This window comes from Pristiophorus japonicus, chromosome 9 (assembly GCF_044704955.1).
Source record: "Pristiophorus japonicus isolate sPriJap1 chromosome 9, sPriJap1.hap1, whole genome shotgun sequence".
Classification (NCBI taxonomy): Eukaryota; Metazoa; Chordata; class Chondrichthyes; family Pristiophoridae; genus Pristiophorus; species Pristiophorus japonicus.
In genome coordinates this window covers 225,857,223-225,884,925 of record NC_091985.1, presented here as the reverse complement: position 1 = coordinate 225,884,925, position 27,703 = coordinate 225,857,223, and the positions used below count along the sequence as shown (strand labels likewise).

At 48.7% G+C, this 27,703-nt stretch overlaps 1 protein-coding gene across 1 annotated transcript in view; it reads left to right on the top strand.

Annotated features, from left to right (window-relative positions):
• The first annotated feature begins 9,042 nt into the window (after positions 1-9,042).
• LOC139274175 (zinc finger protein 721-like) overlaps positions 9,043-27,703 on the top strand; it is a 141,721-nt gene continuing 123,060 nt past the window's right edge. Inside the window, exons 1-2 of the mRNA XM_070891212.1 lie at positions 9,043-9,240; positions 12,052-13,623. Of these exons, the coding sequence (XP_070747313.1) occupies positions 12,164-13,623 (1,460 nt within the window). The 5' untranslated portion in view covers positions 9,043-9,240; positions 12,052-12,163. The remainder of the gene's footprint in view (positions 9,241-12,051; positions 13,624-27,703) is intronic.

Genomic DNA, 27,703 nt, shown 5'->3' with positions numbered 1-27,703 from the left:
CATGCCAGTCAGCCTAACCTCAGTTGTGGGAAAAGTATTAGAAAAAATCCTGAAGGACAGGATAAATCTACATTTAGAAAGACACGGGTTAATCAGGGACAGTCAGCACGGATTTGTTATGCGAAGATTGAACTTGATTGAATTTTTCGAGGAGGTAACCAGGAGGGTCAATGAGTGCAGTGCGTATGATGTAGTGTATATGGATTTTAGCAAAGCTTTCGATAGGTCCTACATGGCAGACTGGTCACGAAAGTAAAAGCCCATGGGATCCAGGGAAAAGTGGCAAGTTGGATCCAAAATTGGCTCAGAGGCAGGAAGCAAAGGGTAATGATTGCCAGGTGTTTTTGTGACTAGAAGGACATTTCCAGTGGGGTTCCGTAGGGCTCAGTGCTAGGTCCCTTGCTTTTTGTGGTATACATCAATGATCTAGATATGATTAAGAAGTTTGCAGATGATACAAAAATAAGCTGTGTGGTTGAAAATGAAGAAGAAAGCTGCGGACTGCAGGAAGATATCAATCAACTGGTCAGGTGGGCAGAACAGTGGCAAATAAATTTCAATCCAGAGAAATGTGAGGTAATGTATTTGGGGAGAACTAACAAGGAAAGGGAATACATATTAAATGGTAGGACACTGATAAGTGTAGAGGAACAAAGGGACCTTGGAATGCATGTCCACAGATCCCTGAAGGCAGCAGGCCAGGTAGATAAGGTGGTTAAGAAGACATACGGAATGCTTGCCTTTATTAGCCGAGGCATGGAATATAAGAGCAGGTGGGTTATGCTTGAACTGTATAAAACACTGGTTAGGCCACAGCTGGAGTACTGCGTGCAGTTCTGGTCACCGCATTACAGGAAGGATGTGATTGCACTGGAGAGGGTACAGAGGAGATTTACGAAGATGTTGCCAGGAGTGGAGAATCTTAGCTATGAGCACAGATTGGATAGGCTGGGTTTGTTTTCCTTGGAACAGAGGAGGCAGAGGGGAGACCTCATTGAGGTGTATAAAATTATGAGGGGCCTAGATATAGTGGATAGAAAGGGCCAATTTCCCTTAGCAGAGGGGTCAACAACCAGGGGGCATAAAATTAAAGGTAGAAGGTTTAGAGGGGATTTGAGGGGAAATTTCTTTACGCAGAGGGTTGTGGTCTGGAACTCACTGCCTGAAAGGGTGGTAGAGGCAAATTCTCTACCACAGAAAGTTGTTGAGGCCAGTTCATTAGATATATTCAAAAGGGAGTTAGATGTGGCCTTTACAGCTAAAGGGATCAAGGGGTGTGGAGAGAAAGCAGGAATGGGGTACTGAAGTTGCATGATCAGCCATGATCATATTGAATGGTGGTGCAGGCTCGAAGGGCCGAATGGCCTACTCCTGCACCTATTTTCTATGTTTCTAAACCCTCACCACATTAAAAAAGTACTTGGATGTGCACTTGAAGTGCCGTAAGCTGCAGGGTTACGGACCTCGAGCTGGAAAGTGGGATTAGGCTGGATAGCCTTTTGTCGGCTGGCGCGGACACGATGGGCCAAAATGGCCTCCTTCCGTGCTGTAAACTTCTATGATTCTATGAACACAACACAGTGTGTGTTTACACCAAAACTGGTTAGAAAGATATTCGGAAACTTAAACTCCAGCCCAGTTATCGGGGTTTTTAACATCGGCACAAACACAGGATGTGATTAACACCAGAATCAAACCTCTGCAGTCACTCATGAACTTGCTGGTGTCTCAGCAGGTGAGATGATCGACTGAATCCCTTCCCACACATGGAGCAGGTGAATATCCTCTCCCCAGTGTGAACTCACTGGTGTGTCCGAAGGTTGGATGCAGAAGTAAATCCTTTCTCACACACAGAGCAGATGAACGGCTTCTCTCCGGTGTGAACTCGCTGGTGTTGAATGAAGTGAGATGACTGTCTGAAGCTCTTCTCGCAGTGAGAGCAACTGAACAGTCGTTCATCAGTGTGAACAAGCTGATGTTTAATTAAATCTGCAGAGATTTTAAAAGCATTTCCCACAGTCAGAGCATTTAAAACGTCTCTCGTCAGTGTGAACATGCTGGTGTAACTGAGGCTGGACAACAGAGTGAATCCCATCCCACACACGGAGCAGGGGAACGGCCTCTCCACAGTGTGGTTACGTTGATGAGTTTCCAGCACACGGGTAATTGAATCCCTTCCCACAGTCCCCACATTCCCACGGTTTCTCCGTGGTGCGGGTGTCCTTGTGTCTCTCCAGATTAAACGATCAGTTGAAGCCTGGTGCACACACACAGAACACGTGTACGGTTTCTCCCCGCTGTGAATGGTGCGATGTTTTTTCAGGCTGTGTAACTGGTTAAAGCTCTTCCCACAGTCAGTGCACTGGAACACTCTCACTCGGGTGTGTGTGTCTCGGTGCTTTTCCAGTCACACTGATGTTTGAAATCTTTTCCCACAGACAGAACAGACAAACATTTCTCCTTCCACATTGAAAGGCCGATGATATTGGGTCCCTGATGAATGGAGTGAGTGTGTCAGACCTGGATGTGATGTTGGGTGTGAGTTTGCGGCCTGTAAATGCTGCCCCCCTTCTCTCACAGCCTGGAACAGCAGTTTACAAAAGCCCTGACTGTGAGTCCAGGAGAGAAATTCACAACATTCTCTCCTCCTGGTTCCTGGCCCAGGGAAAGGCCGCGCATGCGCCCTGCTGCCCCCTCAGCCTCCCAAGATGAGGCCCCGCCCTCCCGGGGCCTGTCACCGGGAGAAAGCCCCGCAGCTGCCCCCCGCTCCGGGAAAGGCCGGAGCCGCAGGTTCTTGTTCGGGGCCTGAGGCCCGCACCGGGTGTTTATAAAGCCTCCCCGCCGTGAGATCTTCTCTCCGCCCTCCGTCTGCATCGCCCAGTGGCGGCACCGCACACGCGCAGGACTCACCCCGCGCCTGCGCACAAGGCCCCTACAGCATTGATTGGGCCTGTCCCCATGCCCGGTGCGTTCTGGGTAACAGACTGGGCAGTTAAGTGGCAAATGAACTTTAAGATAGATAAATGTGAGGCGATGCACTTTGGTTCGAAAAACAGAAATACACCTTAGAAAATAACAAACTGAAAGGGATAAAGAAACAAAGGGATCTGGGGATACAGGTGAACAAATCATTTGAAAGCAGTATCGCAGATCAGTAAAGCAATTAAAAATGTTAAGAAAACAGTGGTATTTATTTCTAAGTGTATAGAATTCAAAAGTAGTGAAGTTATGTTGAGCTTGTATAGGACCTGGTCAAGCCACACTTCCCACAGAGGGACTGGAGAAAGTAAATCTTTTTTGTACAAGGATGGTTCAAGAACTGAGCGATTACAGTTGTCGGAAAAGATTGAACAAGTTGGGACTTCCTGAGAAAACAGAAGACTTAGAGATGACCCGATAGAAGTCTTAAAAATTATGAATGGGTTGGAGTGAGTAAATGTAGAATAAATATTTCCACTTGTGGGAGGATCCAAAATTAGGAGCCATAAATACAAGATAGTGACTAATAGGGAAGGGATTTACTTGTTCATCCCAGTTACTGAGACACCAGCTTGTTCACACTAACATGAGACCTTTTACATGTTCTGACTGCGAGAATAGTTTTAAAAATAAAAACAATTTGCTGACACACCGGCGACTTCATTCTGGGGAGAGGCCGTTCACCTGCTCGGGCTGTGGGAAGGGATTCACAAATTCAACCACCCTGCTGACACACCAGCAAGTTCACACTGGGGAGAGGCCATTCATCTGCTCCGTGTGTGGGACGGGATTCACAAATTCGATCCACTACTGAGACACCAACTTGTTCACACCAATGTGAGACCTTTCAAATGTTCTGACTGTGAGAAGAGATTTAAAAGCAGAACGGTTCTGCTAAAACACCAACGAGTTCACACTGGGGAGAGACCATTCACCTGCTCCGAGTGTGGGAAGCGATTCACTCGGTCATCCCCCCTTCAGACACACTAACAACTTCACCCTGAGGAGAGGCCATTCTCTTGCTCCGCGTGTGGGAAGGGATTCATCCAGCCTCACTGAACATCAACTTGTTCACACTGATAAGAGATCTTTTAAATGTTCTAACTGTGGGAAGAGCTTTAAAAGCAAAAAGGATCGGCTGAAACACCAATGCACTCTCACTGGGGATTGGCCATTCACCTGCTCCGTGTGTGTGAAGCGATTCACTGATCTGTACAACCTGCTGAGACACCAGTGAGTTCACAAGTGACTGCAGGGGTTGGATTCTGCTGTTATTGCTGCTGTTAATCATATCGGGACTGAACCATGTTCACTCTGACAGTTGGGTTCACTCCTGCTGTGGAACCCCACCACTGACCCTGCTGAAGGTTGTAGGCTCAAGGAACGGTGCCTCCAGGAGTGGACTGTAAGAAAGCTGGGTTTTGGTCTCCTGACAAATATATGGCGAGGTACCAGAGGAAGCCTTATTGGTTAAGATCTGGAATGCACTGCCAGAAAGGGTGGTGGAGGCAGACTCAATCTCGGATTTCAAAAGGGAATTGGATAAGTAACTGAAGAAAAAAAATTTGCACGGTTCCGGGGATAGTGCTTTTGTAGATACCCGGCACGGGCTTGATGGGCCGAATAGCCTCCTTCTGTGCTGTAACCATTCTATGATTCTATACTAGGGAACCATCTGGGGTTTTACTGGCCAGCGTAGGTCTAGGGGTGAATGATGCCTGACTCCCCAAACTGTTTCACATTGAATCCAGTTCCAATCAAGATGAATTCAGTTTACAAAAGAAGAGAGAGAAATATCAGCCCCAATTGAGGGAGACAAAAGCAGCCATTGGAGAAGCTAAGAGATCTTTGGTAAAGAAGATTGTGCTCAATTATGGTAATATCTGTAATTGCAAAAGCTTTTCCAGATACGTCAGGAGGCAGAAGACCGTTAAAGATGGTTTCGGGCCGGGGTGGGCAATTATTTGGGCTGGAGGACCACTTAACAAATTTTGCTGAGCTGTTGAGGGCCACACTCCAATGTTCTCCCTAAGGTGGGCAGCCACACGGTCGTGCACCAATCGTGAATTCCCACGCAGGCCGCTCACCAGCTCTCACTGCTGGAAGAGACACTGCACAGAGATTTAAAGGGACCGCTCACCTCCCAACGCTGGGAGAGATACCATGCAGCAGATTTAAAGGGACCGCTCACGTTAGCGAGAACAAAGTGTTAAATTGGTAAATTTGAAACCGTCCCACTCTTGGGGTTGAGCATCACACCACTTCTACCCGCCTAATAATTTATAAATATAAAGTCAGATACTATCTTAAATACACAAAGTGTGGTGTGAAATAGTAAAATTTTCCATCACTAAATGAACAAAATGATTGATCGATCGATTATCTGTTGTACTGAATTTCTACATGGCTGTTTGGTAGAGCGGTTCGAGTCTTTTGAAGCACAAGTAGCTCTTTGTGGACACTGTTTCTGCTTCACAAACCTGAAGTAATAAATAATTAACGGAGACTGGCAGAGCTGCCAGTTCAACAAATGGCAGCAAAGAATGGTGGGATGTGGGTTTGTGCCCATTGTCCCTCACACAAAAAGTCCTGAATCTCCACTGGACTGTCAGGAAGAAGGAGGGGGTCAACAGAAAATTAGCCTGTTTCCACAAGGCAGCAAATGTGGAGGGTGAGACACCACAGGTCACAGCCAGAGATCTGGGAGCAAGTGGACCACCTTTTCTCTCAGCTGAGAATGCATTGGTTGTGTGCCGGGACCTAAAGACTAAAAACACACAACAAAAAGCAAAAGGCAAAAGAAAACTTCGAAGGTTTTGTTTAAAGTAAGAAAATACTATTTATAAAATAAATGCAGGTAGTTCATTAGCTAAACTCTTATTTACTCAAACAATCATATTCCAATAAGTGATACAGTATTGCAGCTTGCTGTTGAAAATTCGAGATGTACTTTGTATATAAATAGTGTGAGAGGTTAAAAAGCACATCACTTCTCATTTTATTTTCCTTATAACCATTTTTAGTAGTTGTCCTTCTATTCCTGCTCCTAATTCTTATGTTGTATTTTCCTATGCTTAGCTCTGTCTATAGCATGCTGCTGCCACTGTTTAACATGCATGTAGTCCTGTGTTGTAGCTTCACCAGGTTGGCACCTCATTTTTAGGTCTGCCTGGTGCTGCTCCTGGCATGCTCTTCTACACTCCTCATTGAATCAGGGTTGGTCCCTGGCTTGATGGTAGTGATAGAGTGAGGGATATGCCGGGCCATGAGGTTACGAGGCCGCTCGCTTGTTCCGTGTGTGAGAAGGGATTCGCTCATACATCCCACCTGCTGAAGCACCAGTGAGTTCAAATTGGGGAGAGTCCATTTACCTGCCCTGAGAGAGATTCGTGCATTCACCCAACCTGTGGGTGCATCAGCTTGATCATACTGGCGAGTGGCCGTCATGATGTTCCGACTGTGGGAAGCGCTTTAAAAGCTTCTGGCAGCTGAAGAGACACCAGTGATTTCACACCAGAGAAAGACGTTCAGTGTTTGGGAAGGGTTTCAGTGATTCGTTCAACCTGCGAACACTGATGAGAGATCCTGCAAGTGTTCTGACTGAGGGAAGAGCTTTAGCAGACACAGGAACCTATCATGCTGAGGTTAGGCCCTTTGTCTATTCCATGTGTGGGAAAGGATTTGCTCTGTCATCCACCCTGCTGAGACATCAGCGAGGTCACACTGTTCTATAGCGCAGGGGCCTGCAGATCGCTGGGGCACCATGATTGTAGAATGGATGAATGTTTTATAAATGTTGTACTGCTGTTTAATCTCTTTCAAACTGTTGTGCTCGCTGACCTACACGCTTCCTGGTTAAGCAACGCCTCGATTTCAAAATTCTCAACCTCACCCCTCACTATCTCTGTAATGTCCTCCAGTTCCACAACCCCCGAGATATCTGCACTCCTCTAATTCTGCATTCTTGAGCAGGGCCCCAAACTCCGGAACCCGCTCCCTAAACTTCTCAACCGCTCATTCCTCCTTTTAACACGCTCCTTAAAACCTACGTCTTTGACCAAGCTTTTGGTCACCTGTCCTAATATCTCCTTATGTGGCTTGGTGTGTAGTTTTTGTTCGATAATACTCCTGTGAAATGCCTTGGGATGTTTTACATGTTAACAACGCTATATAACATAGAAACATAGAAAATAGGTGCAGGAGTAGGCCAGTCGGCCCTTCGAGCCTGCACCGCCATTCAATGAGTTCATGGCTGAACATGCAACTTCAGTATCCCATTCCTGCTTTCTCGCCATACCCCTTGATCCCCCTAGTAGTAAAGACTACATCTAACTCCTTTTTGAATATATTTAGTGAATTGGCCTCAACAACTTTCTGTGGTAGAGAATTCCACAGGTTCACCACTCTCTGGGTAAATACAAGCTTTTGTTTTTGTTGTTGCTGATTTCCTTGATTTGACTTTTCATGGTATTACATAGAATGTACAGCACAGAAACAGGCCATTCAGCTCAACTGGTCCATGTCGGGGTTTATACTCCACACGACCCTCCTCCCACCCTATCAACAGATCCTCTATTGTGAGGGGTTGCACACAATCATTGGTTGCCTTCTAGTGGCCCTCCGAAGGACCAGTGTGTGAGGGTTTGCAGTGACCGTTGGCAGCCTTGGGGGAAATCACAGTCCAAATAAAAGCTTGCTTTGCAGACTTGGACTTTGCTGCTGGCGTGACTGGACAGTGATCAGGAGCAAAGGGCACTGAAGTTAACTGCAGTCTCCCCAACAGCAGCCCAGGCTGGAATCAGATGACTGCCCCCGCAGTGTGCAGCTGGAATGTGCAACCTTTCCTGGTCTGCACTGGGGAGCAGCAGCGAGGGAGGTCAAGGGTCAGCACAGAATGTCAGTCAACCTTGACCCCCAGCTTCCCTCACACAGGAGAAACAAGATGCATAGACGTCATGACCGCTGCAACTTTCATGACGCTATCACGTTCCAGGGCGCGTCGCCCACTGTTCCCGCGCTCTCGCTCCCCATTGGTCGGAAGGGCCTCCAGCCCCGCCCCGCTCGCTCCCCATTGTTCGGAAATACCTCCAGCCCCGCCCCGCTCTTTCCCCATTGGTCGGAAACTCCTCCCGCCCCGCTCGCTCCCCATTGTTCGTAAACACCTCCAGCCCCGCCCTGCTCTTTCCCCATTGGTCGGAAACTCCTCCAGCCCCGCCCCGCTCGCTCCCCATTGTTCGGAAACTCCCAGCCGCGCCCCGCCCTTTTCCCATTGGTTAGAAACGCCCCCGCCCCGCCCCGCTCTCCTCCCATTGGTCGGAAGCTCCCGTCAATCAGGCTGTGGGCCTGGGTCACGTGTCCCTCGAGCGCTCCGCCAAACTGAACCAGCTCCGCGCGGAGCCCGGATGGACGGAATCTCAGGTTTGGATTTCCCTTTATTCTCTCTCTCTCTCCCCCCCCGACCTTAATCGGATCTCGGGGAAAACTCACTTTCCCCTCACTGGTTGTGGCTCTTAACTAACACCGACTTTACTCAGAAAGCCCCGCGCGGCAACCTGCAGCTCAGGGGTCTGTGCGCAAGCGCAGTGGCGGGTGATTGACGGGGCTCAGTGCGCAGTGGAGGATAATTGACAGGACCCAGTGCGCAGGCGCAGTGGAGGACGTTAGACAGGCCCTAGTGCGCAGGCGCAGTGGTGGATGATCGACAGGGCCCAGTGCGCAGGCGCAGATGATCGACAGGGCCCAGTGCGCAGGCGCAGTGGAGGATGATCGACAGGGCCCAGTGCGCAGGCGCAGTGGAGGATGATCGACAGGGCCCAGTTGGTGATTCTGCCATTCCAATTTGCAGCATTTAATCTCTCCCTATCCTCCACCCTGTGACAGTAATTTCAGCATTAAACACAGAAAATGCTCAGCAGGTCAGGCAGTCTCTGTGGATAGAGAAACAGAATTAATGTTTCAGGTCTGGAATCCTTGGTCAGAACTGGAAAAGTTAGAGCTGTAACAGATTTTAACCAGGTGCAGAAGTAGGGAAAGGTGGGGGGGGGGGGAGGAAAGAACAAAAGGGACGGCCTGTGATCCGGTGGAAGGCAGGAGTGCTTAAATATTCAAATGGGAATGGACGAATCACCAACAGCTGCCATGTGAAACAATAGGGGCAGAGGTTATGGTGTGAAATTGTTGAACTCGATGTTGAGTCCGGAAGGCTGCAAAGTGTTCCAGTGAAACTCCACGTAAGCGCGAGGAACAGTGTAGGATACCGAGGTAAGAGTCGGGCTGAGAATTAAAGTGACACATGACCGGAAGCTCGGAGTCATCCTTACGGACTGAAGGGAGTCGTTTCGCAAAGCGATCGCTCAATCTGCATTTGGTCTCTCCATCGTGAGCAGTGAATACAGTATAACGAAATTGTTGTTTCACCTGGAAGGAGTGTTTGGGGCCCTGGATGGTGGAAAGGGAGGAGGTGAAAGGGCAGGTGTTGCATCTCCTGCGCTTGCACGGGAAGGTGCTGAGGAGTGGACCAGGGTGTCGTGGATGGAGTGGTCCCTTCGGAATGCGGGGAGGGGAGGGGAAGATGTGTTTGGTGGTGGGATCACACTGGGAGTGACGGAAATGGCCGAGAATGTGGAGGCTGATGGGGTGAAAGGTGAGAACGAGGGTAACCCTGTCATGGTTCTGGGAGGGAGGGGGAAGGGGCGGGATATGGAATGGACAAGATTGAGGGCCATGTTCACCACGGTAGATGGGAATCCTCGGTTGAGGAAAAAAGTTATATCGGGAGCACAGTATTGAAGGTGCGTAGTCAGAAAAAAATAAAGACTTATATAACGCCTTTCACGATCACCGGATATCTCAAAGCGCTTTACATCCAATTAAGTACTTTTGAAGTGTAGTCACTGTTGTAATGTGGGAAATGTGGCAGCCAATTTGCGCACAGCAAGCTCCCACAATCAATGTGATAATAGCCAGATAATCTGTTTTTGTTATGTTGATTGAGAGATAAATATTGGCCAGAACACTGGGGATAACTCCCCTGCTCTTCTTCGAAATAGTGCCATGGATCTTTTTACGTCCACCTGAAAGTTTAATGTCTCGTCCGAAAAAAAGCACCTCCGACCGTGCAGCATTGCTCTGGAGTGTCAACATAGATTTATATGTTGTAGTCCCTGGAGTGGAAATGAGTGACTGCCAGACAGAAAAGGAGAACTAGTCAGGTAGTGCAGGAGTCCATCTCGCTCTCCGACCAGTATTCTGTTCTTCAGGGGAGTGCAGCCAGAACCAAGTCCGCGCTACCACGGATGGCTCAGCTGTACGAGGGGGCGGTGTTTGGGGGGAGGGGGGGGTAAAGACTGGGAGAGCAATAGTGGTAGGGGATTCGATAGTTGGGGGAGCATGCAGGTGTTTCTGCAGCCACAGATCTGACTCCAGGATGGTATGTTGTCTCCCTGGTGTCATGGTCACTGAGTGGCTGCAGAACATTCTGAGGGGGCAGGGTGAACCATATAGGCTAGAAGTCGTGGACCATATTAAACATAGAAAATAGGTGCAGGAGTAGGCCATTCGGCCCTTCGAGCCTGCACCACCATTCAATAAGATCATGGCTGATCATTCACCTCAGTACCCCTTTCCTGCTTTCTCTCCATACCCCTTGATCCCTTTAGCCGTAAGGGCCATATCTAACTCCCTCTTGAATATATCCAATGAACTGGAATCAACAACTCTCTGAGTGAAGAAGTTTCTCCTCATCTCAGTCCTAAGTGGCCTACCCCTTATCCTAAGACTGTATCCCCTGGTTCTGGACTTCCCCAACAGCGGGAACATTCTTCCTGCATCTAACCTGTCCAGTCCCATCAGAATCTTATACGTTTCTATGAGATCCTCTGTCATCCTTCTAAACTCCAGTGTATAAAGGCCCAGTTGATCCAGTCTCTCCTCGTATGTCAGTCGAGCCATCCCAGGAATCAGTCTGGTGAACCTTCGCTGCACTCCCTCAATAGCAAGAACGTCCTTCCTCAGATTAGGAGATCAAAACTGAACACAATATTCCAGGTGCGGTCTCACCGAGGCCCTGTACAACTGCAGTAAGACCTCCCTGCTCCTACACTCAAATCCCCTAGCTATGAATATTGGTACCAATGACATAGGCAGAAAGAGGGATGAGGTCCTATAGGCAGCTTTTAGGGAGCTAGGAGAGAGATTAAAAAGCATTTAACCGCTCCTGCCTTTCACCCGATCACAGACCGTACCTTTTGTTCTTTCCTCCCCTCCCCTCTTTCCCTGCCTCTGTGCCTGGTTGAAATCTGTTACATCTCTTAACGTTTTCCAGTTCTGATGAAAGGTCACAGAGCTGAACCATTAACTCTGTTTCGCTCTCCACAGCGGGTGCTTGGCCTGCTGAGCATTTCCAGCGTTTTCTATTTGTCATGCTGGAAATGCTGCGATGGGTTGGAAGGCGGGAGGAATTAAATGTTGGAAATGGGAATGGCAGAGTCGTCAACAGGTGCCGTCAGGAAAAAATTGAGGCAGAGGTCATTATTGGAACTTGTTGAGCTCGATGTTGAGTCCCGAAGGCTGGGGAGTACCTCCATTGAAAGATGAGGTGCCGTTCCTCCAGCTGACATCAAGCTTCATTGGATCAGTGCAAGAGGCCAAGGACAGAGAGGTCAGAGTGGGAATGCGGCAGAGAATTAAAGTGACAGGTGACCGGAAGCTCGGGGTCGCAAAGAAAGCCCTGTGCGAGAGCCTGTAGCTTGGGCCCAGTGCGCAGGCGCAGGGATGATTGACAGGACCCAGGGTGTGTGTCCTGAGCATGCGCAGTGCGGACCGGTGGAGCCGGGTGTCTGTGGAGCAGGAGAGGGCGGGGCCATGTGACGCATGCGCGGTGTCAGCGACAACTTAGTGCGGCGGTTGGAGCGCGGGGGCTTTGCGGGTATTGCAGACGCCATTACGGTTGGTCCTTTCAACCAACCTGTGCAGTAGTTGGGCCTGAAAATCAGCTTCACTGCCCCTGGGCTGGGAAAAGGGGAACATGAGACAACATTCTCCCTCTTACCCCTTTCTAAACTCGTTTTACAGGGCGTCAGAAGTGGAGCATTTGCAGACGGGAAGCTCAGACCCAAACATCACGTCAAGAGTCTGACAAGAGTCGCTCGATTCATCAGGGCCGGAATACCATCGGCCTTTGCACATGGAAGGAGAGGGCAGCGATCGCAGCGCGGACAAACCGCACACGTGCTCCGTGTGTGGGCCCGGATTCAGCCGATCGCCCGACCCGGCGAGACACGTGCACCGTCACACCGGGGAGACACCGGGTAACGGTGGGGCCGGCGGGAAGGGATTCAGTTCCCCGTCTGTGTCGGAAGTTCATCGGCGCAGTCAGACCAGGGACAGTCCGTTCACCTGCTCCGTGTGTGGGAAGGGATTCACTCAGAAATCCAACCTGCGGACCCACCAGCGAGCGCACACTGGGGAGAGGCCATTCATCTGCTCTGAGTGTGGGAAGGGATTCAGTGATTCATCCAGCCTGCGGACACATCAGCGAGCTCACACTGGGGAGAAGCCATTCACCTGCTCCTTATGTGGGAAGGGTTTCAGTCAGTCATCTAACCTACGCACACACCAGAGAACTCACACTGACGAGAGACCGTTTACATGTTCTGACTGTGGGAAGAGCTTTAAAAGCTCTGTGGATCTGAAGGGACACCAGCGAGTGCACACTAGGGAGAGGCCGTTCACCTGCTCCGTGTGTGGGAAAGGATTTGCTTGCTCCTCCAATCTGCTGACACACCAGCGGGTTCACACTGATGAGAGGCCGTTTAAATGTTCTGACTGTGGGAAGAGCTTTAAAAGTTCCCAGGAGCTGATTAGACACCAGCGAGTTCACACTGGGGAGAGGCCGTTCAGTTGCTCCGAGTGCGGGAAGGGATTCACTTGTTCATCCCGCCTGCTGACCCACCAGCGGGTTCACACTGGGGAGAGGCCGTTCACCTGCTCCGAGTGTGGGAAGGGATTCAGTGATTCATCCACCCTGCTGACCCACCAGCGAGTTCACACTGGGAAGAGGCCGTTCACCTGCTCTGTGTGTGGGAAGGGATTCACTCAGTCATCCAACCTGCTGACACACCAGCGAGTTCACACTGATGAGAGACCCTTCAAGTGTTCTGACTGTGGGATGAGCTTCAGAAGCTCCCGGGATCTGAAGGGACACCAGCTTGTTCACACTGGGGAGAGAAAGTTCACCTGCTCCGTGTGTGGGAAAGGATTTGCTTGCTCCTCCAACCTGCTGACACACCAGCGAGTTCACACTGACGAGAGGCCGTTTACATGTTCTGTTTGTGGGTTGAGCTTTAAACGCTTCGGTGATCTGAAGGGACACCAGCGAGTGCACACCGGGGAGAGACCCTTCACCTGCTCTGTGTGTGGGAAGGGATTCACTCAGTCATCCAACCTGCTGACACACCAGAGAATCCACACTGACGAGAGACCCTTCAAGTGTTCTGACTGTGGGACGAGCTTCAGAAGCTCCGGGGGTCTGAAGGGACACCAGCGAGTGCACACTGGGGAGAGACCGTTCACCTGCTCCGAGTGTGGGAAGGGATTCGGTCGGTCCTCCGACCTGCTATCACACCAGCGGGTTCACACTGTTCTGTAGCAGAAGGCCCTGCAGAAAACTGGGGCAACATGAACATAGAACGGATGAATGATGATTTCTTGTACTGCTGTTTAATCTTTAAGACTGTTGTACTGATGACTCCCTTTGTTTGACTGTTCATGGTGTTACATAGAATGTACAGCACAGACACAGGCCATTCGACCCAACTGGTCCACGCCGGTGTTTATGTTCCACACGCGCCTCCTTTCACTCTACTTCAGTTAACCCTGTCAGCATTTCTTCCCATTCCTTTTTCCCCCACATGGTTTCCCCTTAAGTGGATCAATGCTTTTCACCTCAACTACTCCTTGCGGTGACAAGTTTCACGTTCTCACCACTCTGCGTAGAGACATTTCTCCAGAATTCCCTACTGGATTTATTAGTGACCATCTTATATTTATGGCCCCATAAATATGATGAGATTCTGTTAAGCTGACCAGTGTGTTGTACTTTGTCTCTGTCTGATGAATGAACCATTACTGAGCCCCTGGACCCGTGTTATGGAATGAAGTGCCAGGCAAGTAAAGGCCCAACGTCTGGGTGTGAATCTAACAATAACCTCACGGTTATTGGTGTGATAACCAGACGGGCTTGTGGTTTTAGTCTGGTCACAGATGGACTAAATTCCCCCAATTAGCAGGTGTTCAGGAGGCGGTCAACAGATGGGTCCAAACGATCTCATTTCCTGAGCGGTAACCAAGCTTGTGTATACGAACAGGCCACTTAAGCCGTTGTCAGATGGAACAGACTCGAGAAGATCACGCGTGAATCCACTGTACTTCTATTCTCCAGACTGAGGGAATTATCACCCGATCTGTGTCACGGAGCGCTTTTAATAAAGCCTTGAAAGACAACTTGTGTTCTTGTGAGCTTGATTATCTGGTACCTGATACCCTGGGACTCCTGATCATGAGAGTCAATCTCAGTGTATGGGAAGGGACTCCCTGGTGTATCCCACCCGCTGACACACCAGAGCGTGCATGTTTTGACTGCGGTGGTTCAATCCGACTGATTCCGATGCCTTTAATCACATCCAGGAATGGACCATGTTAATACAGGCAACTGGGGCTTGTTAGTTTTAAGAGCCCCCAATAACTGGGCTGGATTAGCGTACAGAGAGAAGCTGATGTTACGGAATCATAGAGCACAGTAGAATGGCTTTCGGCACATTCTGCTGCTGGCCACGCAATTAGTCCCACTCCCCTGCTCTTTCCACACACAACATAAGAATTAGGAACAGGAGTAGGCCATCTAGCCCCTCGAGCCTGCTCCGCCATTTAACAAGATCATGGCTGATCTGGCCGTGGACTCAGCTCCACTTACCCGCCCGCTCCCCGTAACCCTTAATTCCCTTATTGGTTAAAAATCTATCTATCTGTCACTTGAATACATTCAATGAGCTAGCCTCAACTGCTTCCTTGGGCAGAGAATTCCACAGATTCACAACCCTCTGGGAGAAGAAATTCCTTCTCAACTCGGTTTTAAATTGGCTCCCCCGTATTTTGAGGCTGTGCCCCCTAGTCCAAAACATTTCTGCTTTCAACAATATATCCAATTGCCTTGTGAAAGTGACTATTGAATCTGCTTCCACCACCCATTCAGGCAGTGCATTCCAGATCACAAAACTTTTGCAGAGTATAAAACTGTCTCCTCATTCCCCCTCTGGATTATTTTACCAATTATCCCAAATCTGTGTCCTCCTGTTACTGACCCTCCTGTCAGTGACAACAATTTCTCCTTGTTTGCTCAATATCTGCTGCTGGAACCCTCATTCAGGCCTTTGTTACCGCTGGACTTGACTACTCCAACGCACTCCTGGCTGGTCTCTCTCATTCTACACTGCGTAAACTTGAGGTCATCCAAAACTCGGTTGCCCATGTCCTAATTGATCACCCATCACCCCTGCGCTTTCTGACCTACATCGGCTCCCGGTTAAATGCCTCGATTTCAAAATTCTCATTCTTGTTTACAAATCACTCGATGGCCTGGCCCCTCCCTATCTCTGTAATCTTTTTCAGCCTCACAATCCCATAAGATGTCTGCGCTCCTCAAATTCTGCCCTCTTGAACATCCCTCATTATAACTGCTCAACCATCGGTCACCATGGCTTCAGCTGCCTGGGCCCCGAACTCTGGAATTCCCTCCCTAACCCTCTCCGCCTCTCTACCTCTCTTTCCTCCTTTTAAAATGCTCCTTAAAACCTACCTCTTTGACCAAGCTTTTGGCCACCTGCCTTAATTTCTTCTTTTGTGGCTCGGTGTCACAGCCTTAAGGATAAGGGGTAAGCCATTTAGGACCGAGATGAGGAGAAACTTCTTCACCCAGAGAGTGGTGAACCTGTGGAATTCTCTACCACAGAAAGTTGTTGAGGCCAATTCACTAAATATATTCAAAAGGGAGTTAGATGTAGTCCTTACTACTAGGGGGGATCAAGGGGTATGGCGAGAAAGCAGGAAGGGGGTACTGAAGTTCCATGTTCAGCCATGAACTCCTTGAATGGCGGTGCAGGCTCGAAGGGCCGAATGGCCTACTCCTGCACCTATTTTCTATGTGTCAAACTTAGCTGTTTTGACTTGTAACACTGCTGTGAAGCATCTTGGAATGTTTTACTACGTTAAAGGTGCTATACAAATAAAAATGATCAAAACCCCTCATAATTCTGAATACCTCTATCACATCTCCACTTAACTTTATCTGCTCTAAGTTATATTGCCATTGTTCTGTGAATTCCTGCTGTCATCGAGGTGCTGGGTGTCCGTGACCGGGGAATGGAACATTCTATCCTAGTGAGTACCGAGTGTCAACACCCAGCAATCTCTGGTCAGGAATGTCTTTTTAAACTTCATCACCTGATGGTTTTAAGAACATAAGAATTAGGAACAGGAGTAGGCCATCTAGCCCCTCGAGCCTGCTCCGCCATTCAATAAGATCATGGCTGATCTGGCCGTGGACTCAGCTCCACTTACCCGCCCTCTCCCCGTAACCCTTAATTCCCTTATTGGTTAAAAAATATATCTATCTTTGACTTGAAAACATTCAATGAGCTAGCCTCAACTGCTTCCTTGGGCAGAGAATTCCACAGATTCACAACCCTCTGGGAGAAGAAATTCTTTCTCAACTCGGTTTTAAATTGGCTCCTCCATATTTTGAGGCTGTGCCACCTAGTTCTAGTCTCCCTGACCAGTGGAAACAACCTCTCTGCCTCTATGTTGTCTATCCTTTTCATTATTTTAAATGTTTCTATAAGATCACCCCTCATCCTTCTGAACTCCAACGAGTAAAGACCCAGTCTACTCAATCTATCATCATAAGGTAATCCCTTCATCTCCGGAATCAGCCTAGTGAATCGTCTCTGTACCCCTTCCAAAGCTAGTATATCCTTCTTTAAGTAAGGTGACCAAAACTGCACGCAGTACTCCAGGTGTGGCCTCACCAATACCTTATACAGTTGCAGCAAGACCTCCCTGCTTTTGTACTCCATCCCTCTCGCAATGAAGGCCAACATTCCATTTGCCTTCCTAATTACCTGCTGTACCTGCAAACTAACCTTTTGGGATTCATGTACAAGGACCCCCAGGTCCCTCTGCACCACAGCATGTTGTAATTTCTCCCCATTCAAATAATATTCCCTTTTACTGTTTTTTTTTCCCCACACTTTCCGACATTGTATTCCATCTGCCAAACCTTAGCCCATTCGCTTAACCTATCTAAATCTCCTTGCAGCCTCTCTGAGTCCTCTACACAACCCGCTTTCCCACTAATCTTAGTGTCATCTGCAAATTTTGTTGCAGTACACTCTGTCCCCACTTCTCGGTCATCTATGTATATTGTAAACAGTTGTGGTCCCAGCACTGATCCCTGTGGCACACCACTAACCACTGATTTCCAACCGGAAAAGGACCCATTTATCCCGACTCTCTGCTTTCTGTTCGCCAGCCAATTCTCTATCCATGCTAATACATTTCCTTTGACTCCGCGTACCTTTATCTTCTGCAGTAACCTTTTGTGTGGCACCTTATCGAATGCCTTTTGGAAATCTAAATACACCACATCCATCGGTACACCTCTATCCACCATGCTCGTTATATCCTCAAAGAATTCCAGTAAATTAGTTAAACATGATTTCCCCTTCATGAATCCATGCTGCGTCTGCTTGATTGCACTATTCCTATCTAGATGTCCCGCTATTTCTTCCTTAATGATAGTTTCAAGCTTTTTCCCCACTACAGATGTTAAACTAACCGGCCTATAGTTACCTGCCTTTTGCCTGCCCCCTTTTTTAAACAGAGGCATTACATTAGCTGCTTTCCAATCCGCTGGTACCTCCCCAGAGTCCAGAGAATTTTGGTAGATTATAACGAATGCATCTGCTATAACTTCCGCCATCTCTTTTAATACCCTGGTATGCATTTCATCAGGACCAGGGGACTTGTCTACCTTGAGTTCCATTAGCCTGTCCAGCACGACCCTCCGAGTGATAGTGATTGTCTCAAGGTTCTCCCTTCCCACATTCCTGTGTCTGCAATTTCTGCCATGGTTTTTGTGTCTTCCACTGTGAAGACGGAAGCAAAATAATTGTTTAAGGTCTCAGCCATTTCCACATTTCCCATTATTAAATCCCCCTTTTCATCTTCTAAGGGACCAACATTTACTTTAGTCACTCTTTTCCATTTTATATATCTGTAAAAGCTTTTACTATCTGTTTTTATGTTTTGCGCAAGTTTACCTTCGTAATCTATCTTCCCTTTCTTTATTGCTTTTTTAGTCATTCTTTGCTGTTGCTTAAAATTTTCCCAATCCTCTAGTTTCCCACTAACCTTGGCCACCTTATACGCATTGGTCTTTGATTTGATACTTTCCTTTATTTCCTTGGTCATCCACGGCTGGTTATCCCTTCTCTTGCTGCCCTTCTTTTTCACTGGAATATATTTTTGTTGCGCACTATGAAAGAGCTCCTTAAAAGTCCTCCACTGTTCCTCAATTGTGCCACCGTTTAGTCCTTGTTTCCAGTCTACTTTAGCCAACTCTGCCCTCATCCCACTGTAGTCCCCTTTGTTTAAGCATAGTACGCTCGTTTCTGACACAACTTCCTCATCCTCAATCTGTATTACAAATTCAACCATATTGTGATCACTCATTCCGAGAGGATCTTTTACGAGGAGATCGTTTATTTTTCCTGTCTCATTACACAGGACCAGATCTAAGATGGCTTTCTCCCTTGTAGGTTCTGTAACATACTGTTCTAAGAAACAATCCCGTATGCATTCTATGAATTCCTCCTCCAGGCGACCCCGTGCGATTTGATTTGACCAATCGATATGTAGGTTAAAATCCCCCATGACTACTGCCGTTCCTTTTTCACATGCCTCCATTATTCCCTTGATTATTGTCCGCCCCACCGTGAAGTTATTATTTGGGGGCCTATAAACTACGCCGACCAGTGACTTTTTCCCCTTACTATCCCTAATCTCCACCCACAATGATTCAACATTTTGTTCATTGGAGCCAATATCATCTCTCACAACCGCCCTGATATCATCTTTTATTAACAGAGCTACCCCACCTCCTTTCCCTTCTTGCCTATCTTTCTGAATCGTCAGATACCCCTGTATGTTTAATTCCCAGTCTTGGCCACCTTGCAACCATGTTTCTGTCATGGTCACCAAATCATACCCATTTGTAATGATTTGTGCCGTCAACTCATTTACTTTATTTCGAATGCTGCATGCATTTAGGTCGAGTGTTTTCATCCTAGTTTTTAAACCATGATTTTTAGTTTTGACCCCTCCTACAGCCCTTTTATATTCAGTGGCCCTTTTTGTTTCTTGCCTTTGGTTTCTCTGCCCTCCACTTTTACTCATCTCTTTTCTGTCTTTTGTTTTTGTCTCCTTTTTGTTTCCCTCTGTCTCCCTGTATTGGTTCCCATCCCCCTGCCATATTAGTTTAACTCCTCACCGACAGCACTAGCAAACACTCCCCCTAGGACATTGGTTCCGGTCCTGCCCAAGTGCAGACCGTCCGGTTTGTACTGATCCCACCTCCCCCAGAACCTGTTCCAATGCCCCATGAATTTGAATCCCTCCCTGCTGCACCACTGCTCAAGCCACGTATTCATCTGCGCTATCTTGCGATTCCTACTCTGACTAGCACGTGGCACTGGTAGCAATCCCGAGATTACTACTTTTGAGGTCCGACTTTTTAATTTAGCTCCTAGCTCCTTAAATTCGTCTCGTAGGACCTCATCCCTTTTTTTTTTACCTATGTCGTTGGTACCAATGTGCACCACGACAACTGGCTGTTCTCCCTCCCTTTTTCGAATGTCCTGCACTCGCTCGGAGACATCCTTGACCCTTGCACCAGGGAGGCAACATACCATCCTGGAGTCTCGATTGCGGCCGCAGAAACACCTATCTATTCCTCTTATGATTGAATCCCCTATCACTATTGCTCTCCCACTCTTTTTTTTTTTATGCCCTCCTGTACAACAGAGCCAGCCACGGTGCCATGAACTTGGCTGCTGCTGCTCTCCCCTGATGACTCATCTCCCTCAACAGCACTCAAAGCAGTGTATCTGTTTTGCAGGGGGATGACCAGATGGGACCCCTGCACTACCTTCTTTGTACTACTCTTCCTGCTGGTCTTCCATTCCCTAGCTGGCTGTGGATCATTCTCATGCGGTAAGACCAACTCACTACACGTGCCACTTATGTCATTCTCAGCATCGTGGATGCTCCAGAGTGAATCCACCCTCAGCTCCAATTCCGCAACGCGGTCCGTCAGGAGATGGAGGTGGATACACTTCTCACACACGTAGTTGTCAGGGACACTGGAAGTGTCCCTGAGTTCCCACATGGTACAGGAGGAGCATATCACGTGACCGAGCTCTCCCGCCATGCCTTAACCCTTAGATACCCTTAAATTGGTAATAACAATGTTACAGTTTACTTACTGATATAAAAATAAAAAGAAAAGCTACTCACCAATCACCAGCCAATCACTTACCCCATTGGCTGTGACATCACCTTTTGATTCCTTTCTACTACTTTTTTGCTTTCTCTCCCGCTGTAGCTGCACAAGTACGCCTTTTATAGGCCGCTCCGACACTGCTCCCGCCTCTCACCAACTGCCGCTCTTGAAACAAGCATCCTGACTTGGAAATATATCAGCCGTTCCTTCATAGTCGCTGGGTCAAAATCTTGGAACTCCCTCCCTATCAGCACTGTGGGAGCACCTTCACGACACGGACTGCAGCGATTCAAGAAGGCGACTCACTCTCACCTTTTGACTCCCTTATTTTATTATTAAACATTTCAGAGTTTTTGCAGAGTGACCGAGGCTGTGTCTGACACTGCAGGAAATTTGTATTTAAATAAGCTTGTGCAGTGAAGCTGCTGTCCCTCTGGCACTTTGAAAGGCTGCTCATGGTGGCCCCTCTCCCAGATTCCAGCCCCAGCTCTGTGCTCACTGTGTCCTCTCTCCCAGATTCCAGCCCCAGCTCTGTGCTCACTGTGGCCCCTCTCCCAGATTCCAGTCCCAGCTCTGTGCTCTCTGTGGCCCCTCTCCCAGATTCCAGCCCCAGCTCTGTGCTCACTGTGGCCCCTCTCCCAGATTCCAGCCCCAGCTCTGTGCTCACTGTGGCCCCTCTCCCAGATTCCAGCCCCAGCTCTGTGCTCACTGATGGCGAAGGTTGAACAGGTTCCCACTGGTTCTGTAGTTTAGTTCCACTCCAGCGGGGAGCTTATCAACTGTGAGGTGAAGCATGGCATTTTGTCAGGAGTAGGGTACCACTGGAGTTGACTTTCCCTAGCCCCCTCTCTGCCAATCACGCCTCCCCAGAGGGCTGTGTCCTTGCCGACCCTGGCATTGAAGTCACCGAGGGAGGATCAGTTTGTCGCCCGCAGGGACGCGGGTCAGGGATTTTTCGAGGTTAGAGTAAAAACCCTCTTTGGCCTCATCTGTTGCATCGAGTGTTGGGGAGCCAGCACTGATGACTGTGGCGCACTGGTTCCGGGACAGGGTGAGTCATGACGCGTTCGTTTGTCTCGCAGAGGGAGTCTTTGAGGCGTTCGACCAGCTCGTCTTTGATGGCGAAGCTGAGCCCGTGGAGGTGGTGTTTTGCCTCTGGTTTCCCTTTCCAGAAGAAGGTGTAGCCTCCACCTTGTTCCTTGAGCTGGCCTTCCCCTGCCCGCCTGGTCTCGCTTAGGGCTGCGATGCCGATGTCAAAGCAACTAAGTTCCCGGGCAACTATGGCGGTGCTGCGTTCTGGTTGTTGCTGTTGGAGTTGTCCATGAGAGTCCTGACGTTCCAGGTCCCGAACTTCATGTTAACCAAGTGGAAGATGCCTGTGCGTGAATTTTTTTAATGTGGGGTGATCGTTGCACACTTACTACCACACGGGCTTAGCTGAGCGAGGTCTTGGTCCAGTGGCAAGGGGGTCCAGGATGACTGGAGACCAGGGACTGCTGTATGGGCCTAACTGCCTACGGCGAGGTGTTGGCCGCAGGCTTCGTGCTTGGTAGCGCCCTTGGTGACAGGTGGTTCAAGGCTTGGTTGGGGGCAGGCACGGGAAGGGCCAGCGGTTAGCAGCTCGTTGAGGGCCTGCGCCCCGGGGGTAAGAAGCTGCTGCGGTCCCAGGGGTTGATCTTGTGGCGCCGCTCAGATCGGTCAGTCTGTTCAGTGGCGGCAACACCCGGGCTCAGCCCCGCCCATTGGGGGGGCGCAAGCCCCGCCCACCCAGACTCAACCCCGCCCACCCAGGCTTTCCCGCCCACTGGACCCGCAAACCCCGCACACCCAGGCTCAGCCCCGCCCACTGGGGACCGCAAGCCCCGCCCTTGCTCTTCCTATTGGTCGGGAGCTGCCGTCAATCACCCGGGCAGTGTGAGCTGAGCATGCGCGGTGGGGCGGGCTGCGGGTGAGAGATGGGCGGCGGGAGCGGGTTACTAAACCTCGGGGGGGGGGGTACACAGGCTTCACACTCACCGAGTGCGGCCCCGGCCCGCGAGAAGATACTCCGCAACATCCGGGCTCGGCCCCAGGCCCCGAATCACAGTCCGCAGGCCCCGTGTTTGCCCCTCGCTTCCAGGCCCGGTCGGTGAGCGCCCGGGGGAACGGGCTCAGCGGCTGTCAGGGTGGTACAGGAGTGGGCTCACCGGCCGCTGTTCTTGGGCAGGAGGAGCAGGCTCAGCGGCTGCCAGCTTGGTTAGGGCGGTGGGGGTGCAGAGTCACCGGCCGCCATCTGGGTCAGGGTGGGTCTCGCGGTGCATGCGTGGCCTTCGGGCAGGAACAAAGGGTGGGCGGAGCTTCAGGGTGTCTGTCAGTTTGATTGGACAGCTGTTTGTGCCCAGGTCAGTGACCCCTGAAAGTGAGCCTTGTTGCGCTGATTTTTGTCTGGTGACCATGGGCCCAGGCTCACCCTATTGGGCCAGTCCGGGCTCACCCTATTGGGCCAGTCCGGGCTCACCCTATTGGGCCAGCACAGGCTCACCCTATTGGGCCAGCCCGGGGTCACCCTATTGGGCCAGCCCGGGGTCACCCTATTGGGCCAGTCCGGGGTCACCCTATTGGGCCAGTCCAGGGTCACCCTATTGGGCCAGCCCGGGGTCACCCTATTGGGCCAGCCCGGGGGTCACCCTATTGGGCCAGCACAAAAGGTCCAGTGACAAGCAGAGAAAATCAGCAGCTCATTAATTTTATTCTCACTCTGCGCACAGAGTGTGCTGAACTGAACCCAACCATGTAAGCTGGAAATGCATTGTCGCAGTCACACCAGGGCGAGGCCGTTCATCTATAGAAACATAGAAAATAGGAGCAGTCGGAGGCCATTCGGCCCTTCGAGTCTGCACCACCATTCAATATGATCATGGCTGATCCTTTATCCCAACACCATATTCCCGCTTTTCCTCATACACTTTGATGCATTTTGTTTCTAGAAATCTATCCATCTCCCTCTTAAATATATTCAGTGACTTGGTCTCCACAGCCTTCTGTGGTAGAGAATTCCACAGGTTCACCACCCTCTAAGTGAAAACATTTCTCCTCGTCTCGGTCCTAAATTTCCTACCCCGTATCCTGAGACCTCCTTGTTCTAGACTTCCCAGCCAGGGGAAACATCCTCCCCGCATCCAGTCTATCCAACCCAGTCAGAATTTTATATGTTTCAACGAGATCCCCTCTCAATCTTCTAAGCTCTCGTGAATACAAGCCTAGTCGACCCAATCTCTCCTCATACGATAGTCCTGCCATCCCAGGAATCGGTCTGGTGAACCTTCGCTGCACTCCCTCTATGGCAAGTATATCCTTTCTTAGGTAAGGAGACAAAAACTGCACACAATACTCCAGGTGCGGTCTCACCAAGGCCCTGTATAACTGTAGTAAGACATCCTTGCTCCTGTACTCAAATCCTCTTGCAATGAAGGCCAACATACCATTTGGCTTCCTAACTGCTTGCTGCACCTGCATATTTACTTTCAATGACTGGTGGAGAAGGACACCCAGGTCCCTTTGTACATCGACACTTCCCAAGCCATCACAATTTAAATAATACTTTGTCCTTGTGTTTCTCCTACCAAAGTAGATAACTGCACATTTATCCACGTTATACTGTATCTGCCATGTGTTTGCCCACTCTTTCAACCTATCTAAATCGCCTTGCAGCATCTTGGCATCCTCCTCACAACTCTCAATCCCACCTAGTTTTGTGTTGTCAGCAAACTTTCAAATATTACATTTGGTTCCCTCATCCAAATCATTTATATATATATATTATGAATAGCTGGGGTCCAAGCACTGATCCCTGTGGTACCCCACTAGTCACTACCCACCATCCCGAAAAAGACCCGTTTATTCCTACTCTCTGTTTCCTGTCAGTTAACCAATTTTCAATCCATGCCAATACATTACCCCCAATCCTATGTGCTTTAATTTTGCACACTAACCTCTTATGTGGGACTTTATCAAAGGCCTTCTGAAAATCCAAATACACTACATCCACTGGTTCTCCCTTATCTATTCTATCAGTTACATTCTCAAAAAACTCCAGTAGGTTTGTCAAACATGATTTTCCTTTCATAAATCCATGTTGACTTTGTTTAATCCCGTTGATATTATCTAAGTGTGCAGTTATCACATCCTTTATAATAGACTCTGGCATTTTCCCTACTACTGATGTTAGGCTAACCGGTCTGTAGTTCCCTGTTTTCTCTCTCCCTCCTTTTTTAAATAGTGGGGTTACATTTGCCACCCTCCAATCTGCAGGAACTGTTCCATAATCTCTAGAATTTTGGAAGATGATAACCAATACATCTACTATTTCCATGGCTACCTCTTTTAGTACTCTGGGATGCAGATCATCAGGCCCTGGGGATTTAGCTGCCTTCAGTCCCATTAGTTTCTCCAGCACTACTTTCTTACTAATTATCATTTCCTTTAGTTCCTCTTGCTCACTAGACCCTTGGTTCCCCAGCATTTCTGGGACGAACTGAAGTATTTATTTAATTGTTCTGCCTTTTCCTTGTTCCCCATTTCTCCTGTTTCTGTCTGTAAAGGACCCTCATTTGTCTTCACTAATTTTTTTCTTTTTATGTACATGTAGAAATTTTTGCAGTTGTTTTTTATGTTCCTTGCAAGTTTACTCTCATACTCTATTTTTCCCCTCTTAATCAATCTCTTGGTCCTTTTATGCTGAATTCTAAACTGTTCCCAATCCTCAGACTTGCTACTTTTTCTGGCAACTTTGAATAACTCCTCTTTGGATCTAATACTATCCTTAATTTATTTTCTTAGCCATGGTTGGGCCACTTTTCCTTTTGTGTTTTTAACGCCAGAAAGGAATGTATAACTGTTGCAATTCATGCATTCTTTCCTTAAATATTAGACATTGCCGATCCATCATCATGCCTTTTAATGAATCTTCCCAATCTATCATAGCCAATTCATTCCTCATACCTTCGTAGTTTCCTTTGTTTAGATTTAGGACCTTAACTTTGGATTGGACTACTTCACTTTCCACCTTAATAAGAAATTCAATCACGTTATGGTCACTCTTCCCTAAAGGTACCAGCACAACAAGACTGTTAATTAATCTCTTCTCATTACACAATACCCAATCTAGGATAGCCTGTTCCCTAGTAGGGTCCTCAACATACTGGTCTAAAATACCATCTCGTACACACTCCAGGAATTCATCTGCCACAGTATTATTGCTAATTTGGTTTGGCCAGTCTATATGTAGATTAAAGTCACCTACTGTAGTACCCTTACTACATGTATCTCTAATTTCCTGTTTGATGCCGTCCCCTACACTACCACTACTGTTTGGAGGCCGATAGACAACTCCCACCAATGTTTTCTGCCCCTTGGTGCTCCTTAGCTCCACCCAGACTGATTCTACATCTTGATTTTCTGAGCCAATATCCTTTCCCACTATTGCTCTGATTTCATCCTTTACTAACAACGCCACACCACCCCCTCTTCCTTTTTGCCTGTCCTTCCTAAAGATCGAATATCCTCGGATATTCAATTCCCAACCCTGGTCACTCTGCAACTATGTCTTTGTAATTGCAACCATATCGTATCTGTTTACATCTATTTGTGCTGTTAATTCATCTACCTTATTACAGATGCTTTATGCATTCAGATACAATGCTTTTAAATTTGTCTTTTTAACATTATTAGACATCTTAACATCATTTTGTACTATAGCCCTATTTGTCTTTTCGTTATTTATTTTTACCTGAACCCTATTTGCTAGTGCACTCTTTTGTTTGTACACTCTGTCCCTTCCTGACATAATCTGGTTATCCTTTCCACAATCACTTTCCTGCGTTGTTTCCTTTTCTTTTCTCTTTAGTATTCTAGATTGCTCTCTACTGCAACCCCTTCCCCCCCGCCCCCTATTTAGTTTAAAGCCCTATCTACCTCCCTATTCTGAGTGTAGCGAGGGATTCACTCGGTCATCCGGTCTGCTGAGACACCAGCGAGTTCACGCCGGGGAGAGGCCGTTCAGCCATTCTGAGTGTGGGGAGGGATTCACTCGGTCATCCACCCTGCTGACACACCAGTGAGTTCACATGTGACTGCAGGGATTGCTGCTGTTAATCACACGTACCTGATGGACGTGCTCTCCAAGTTGGGGTTTGGGGAGGGTATCCGCAATTGGATCCAACTGCTCTACACAGACATCAGTAGCGCAGTTCTAATCAACGGGTGGGAAACTGAAAGCTTTCCAATCAGATCTGGAGTCAGGCAAGGCTGTCCTTTCTCCTCTGTCTTGTTTGTGTGTTGTATCGAGCCCTTTGCCGGGTCCATCAGGAAGGATGCAGGCATTAGAGGGGTGATGATCCCAGGCAGCGGAGGTGCTCAGGTCAAGACCTCCCTGTACGTGGATGACGTGGCCATCTTTTGCTCGGATCCGCAGTCAGTCTGCAGATTGCTCACAATCTGCGACCAGTTTGAACTGGCCTCGGGAGCGAAGGTCAATCGCAGCAAAAGCGAGGCCATGCTCTTTGGCAACTGGGCCGACCGATCCTTTATTCCCTTCACCGTTAAGCCAGATTATCTGAAGGTGTTAGGAATATGGTTCGGAGCAGACTTGATGTGCAGCAAAAAACTGGGAAGTGTGTATTGCCAAAGTCAAACAGAAACTGGAATTGTGGGAGCAGCGCTCCCGCTCCATTGCAGGAAAGAACCTGGTCATCAGGAGTGAGGTGCTCTCGGGTTTGCTACACGTGGCACAGGTCTGGCCCATCCCTCGCTCCTGTGCCGCGGCAGTCACCCGGGCCGTCTTCCACTTTGTCTGGAGGTCCAAAATGGAACGTGTCCGCAGAGACACAATGTACAAATCTCTGGACAGTGGAGGAAAGGATGTTCCGAACGTGGCCCTCATCCTGATGGCCACCTTTGTGTGCGACTGCATCAAGCTGTGCACAGACCCCCAGTACGCAAACACCAAGTGTCACTATGTGCTGAGGTTCTACCTGTCCCTGGTGTTGTGAAGGATGGGCCTGTCCACGCTGCCGCGAAACGCCCCCACCAGTTGGACCATGCCTGTCCACCTGTCCTTCGTGGAAACATTTT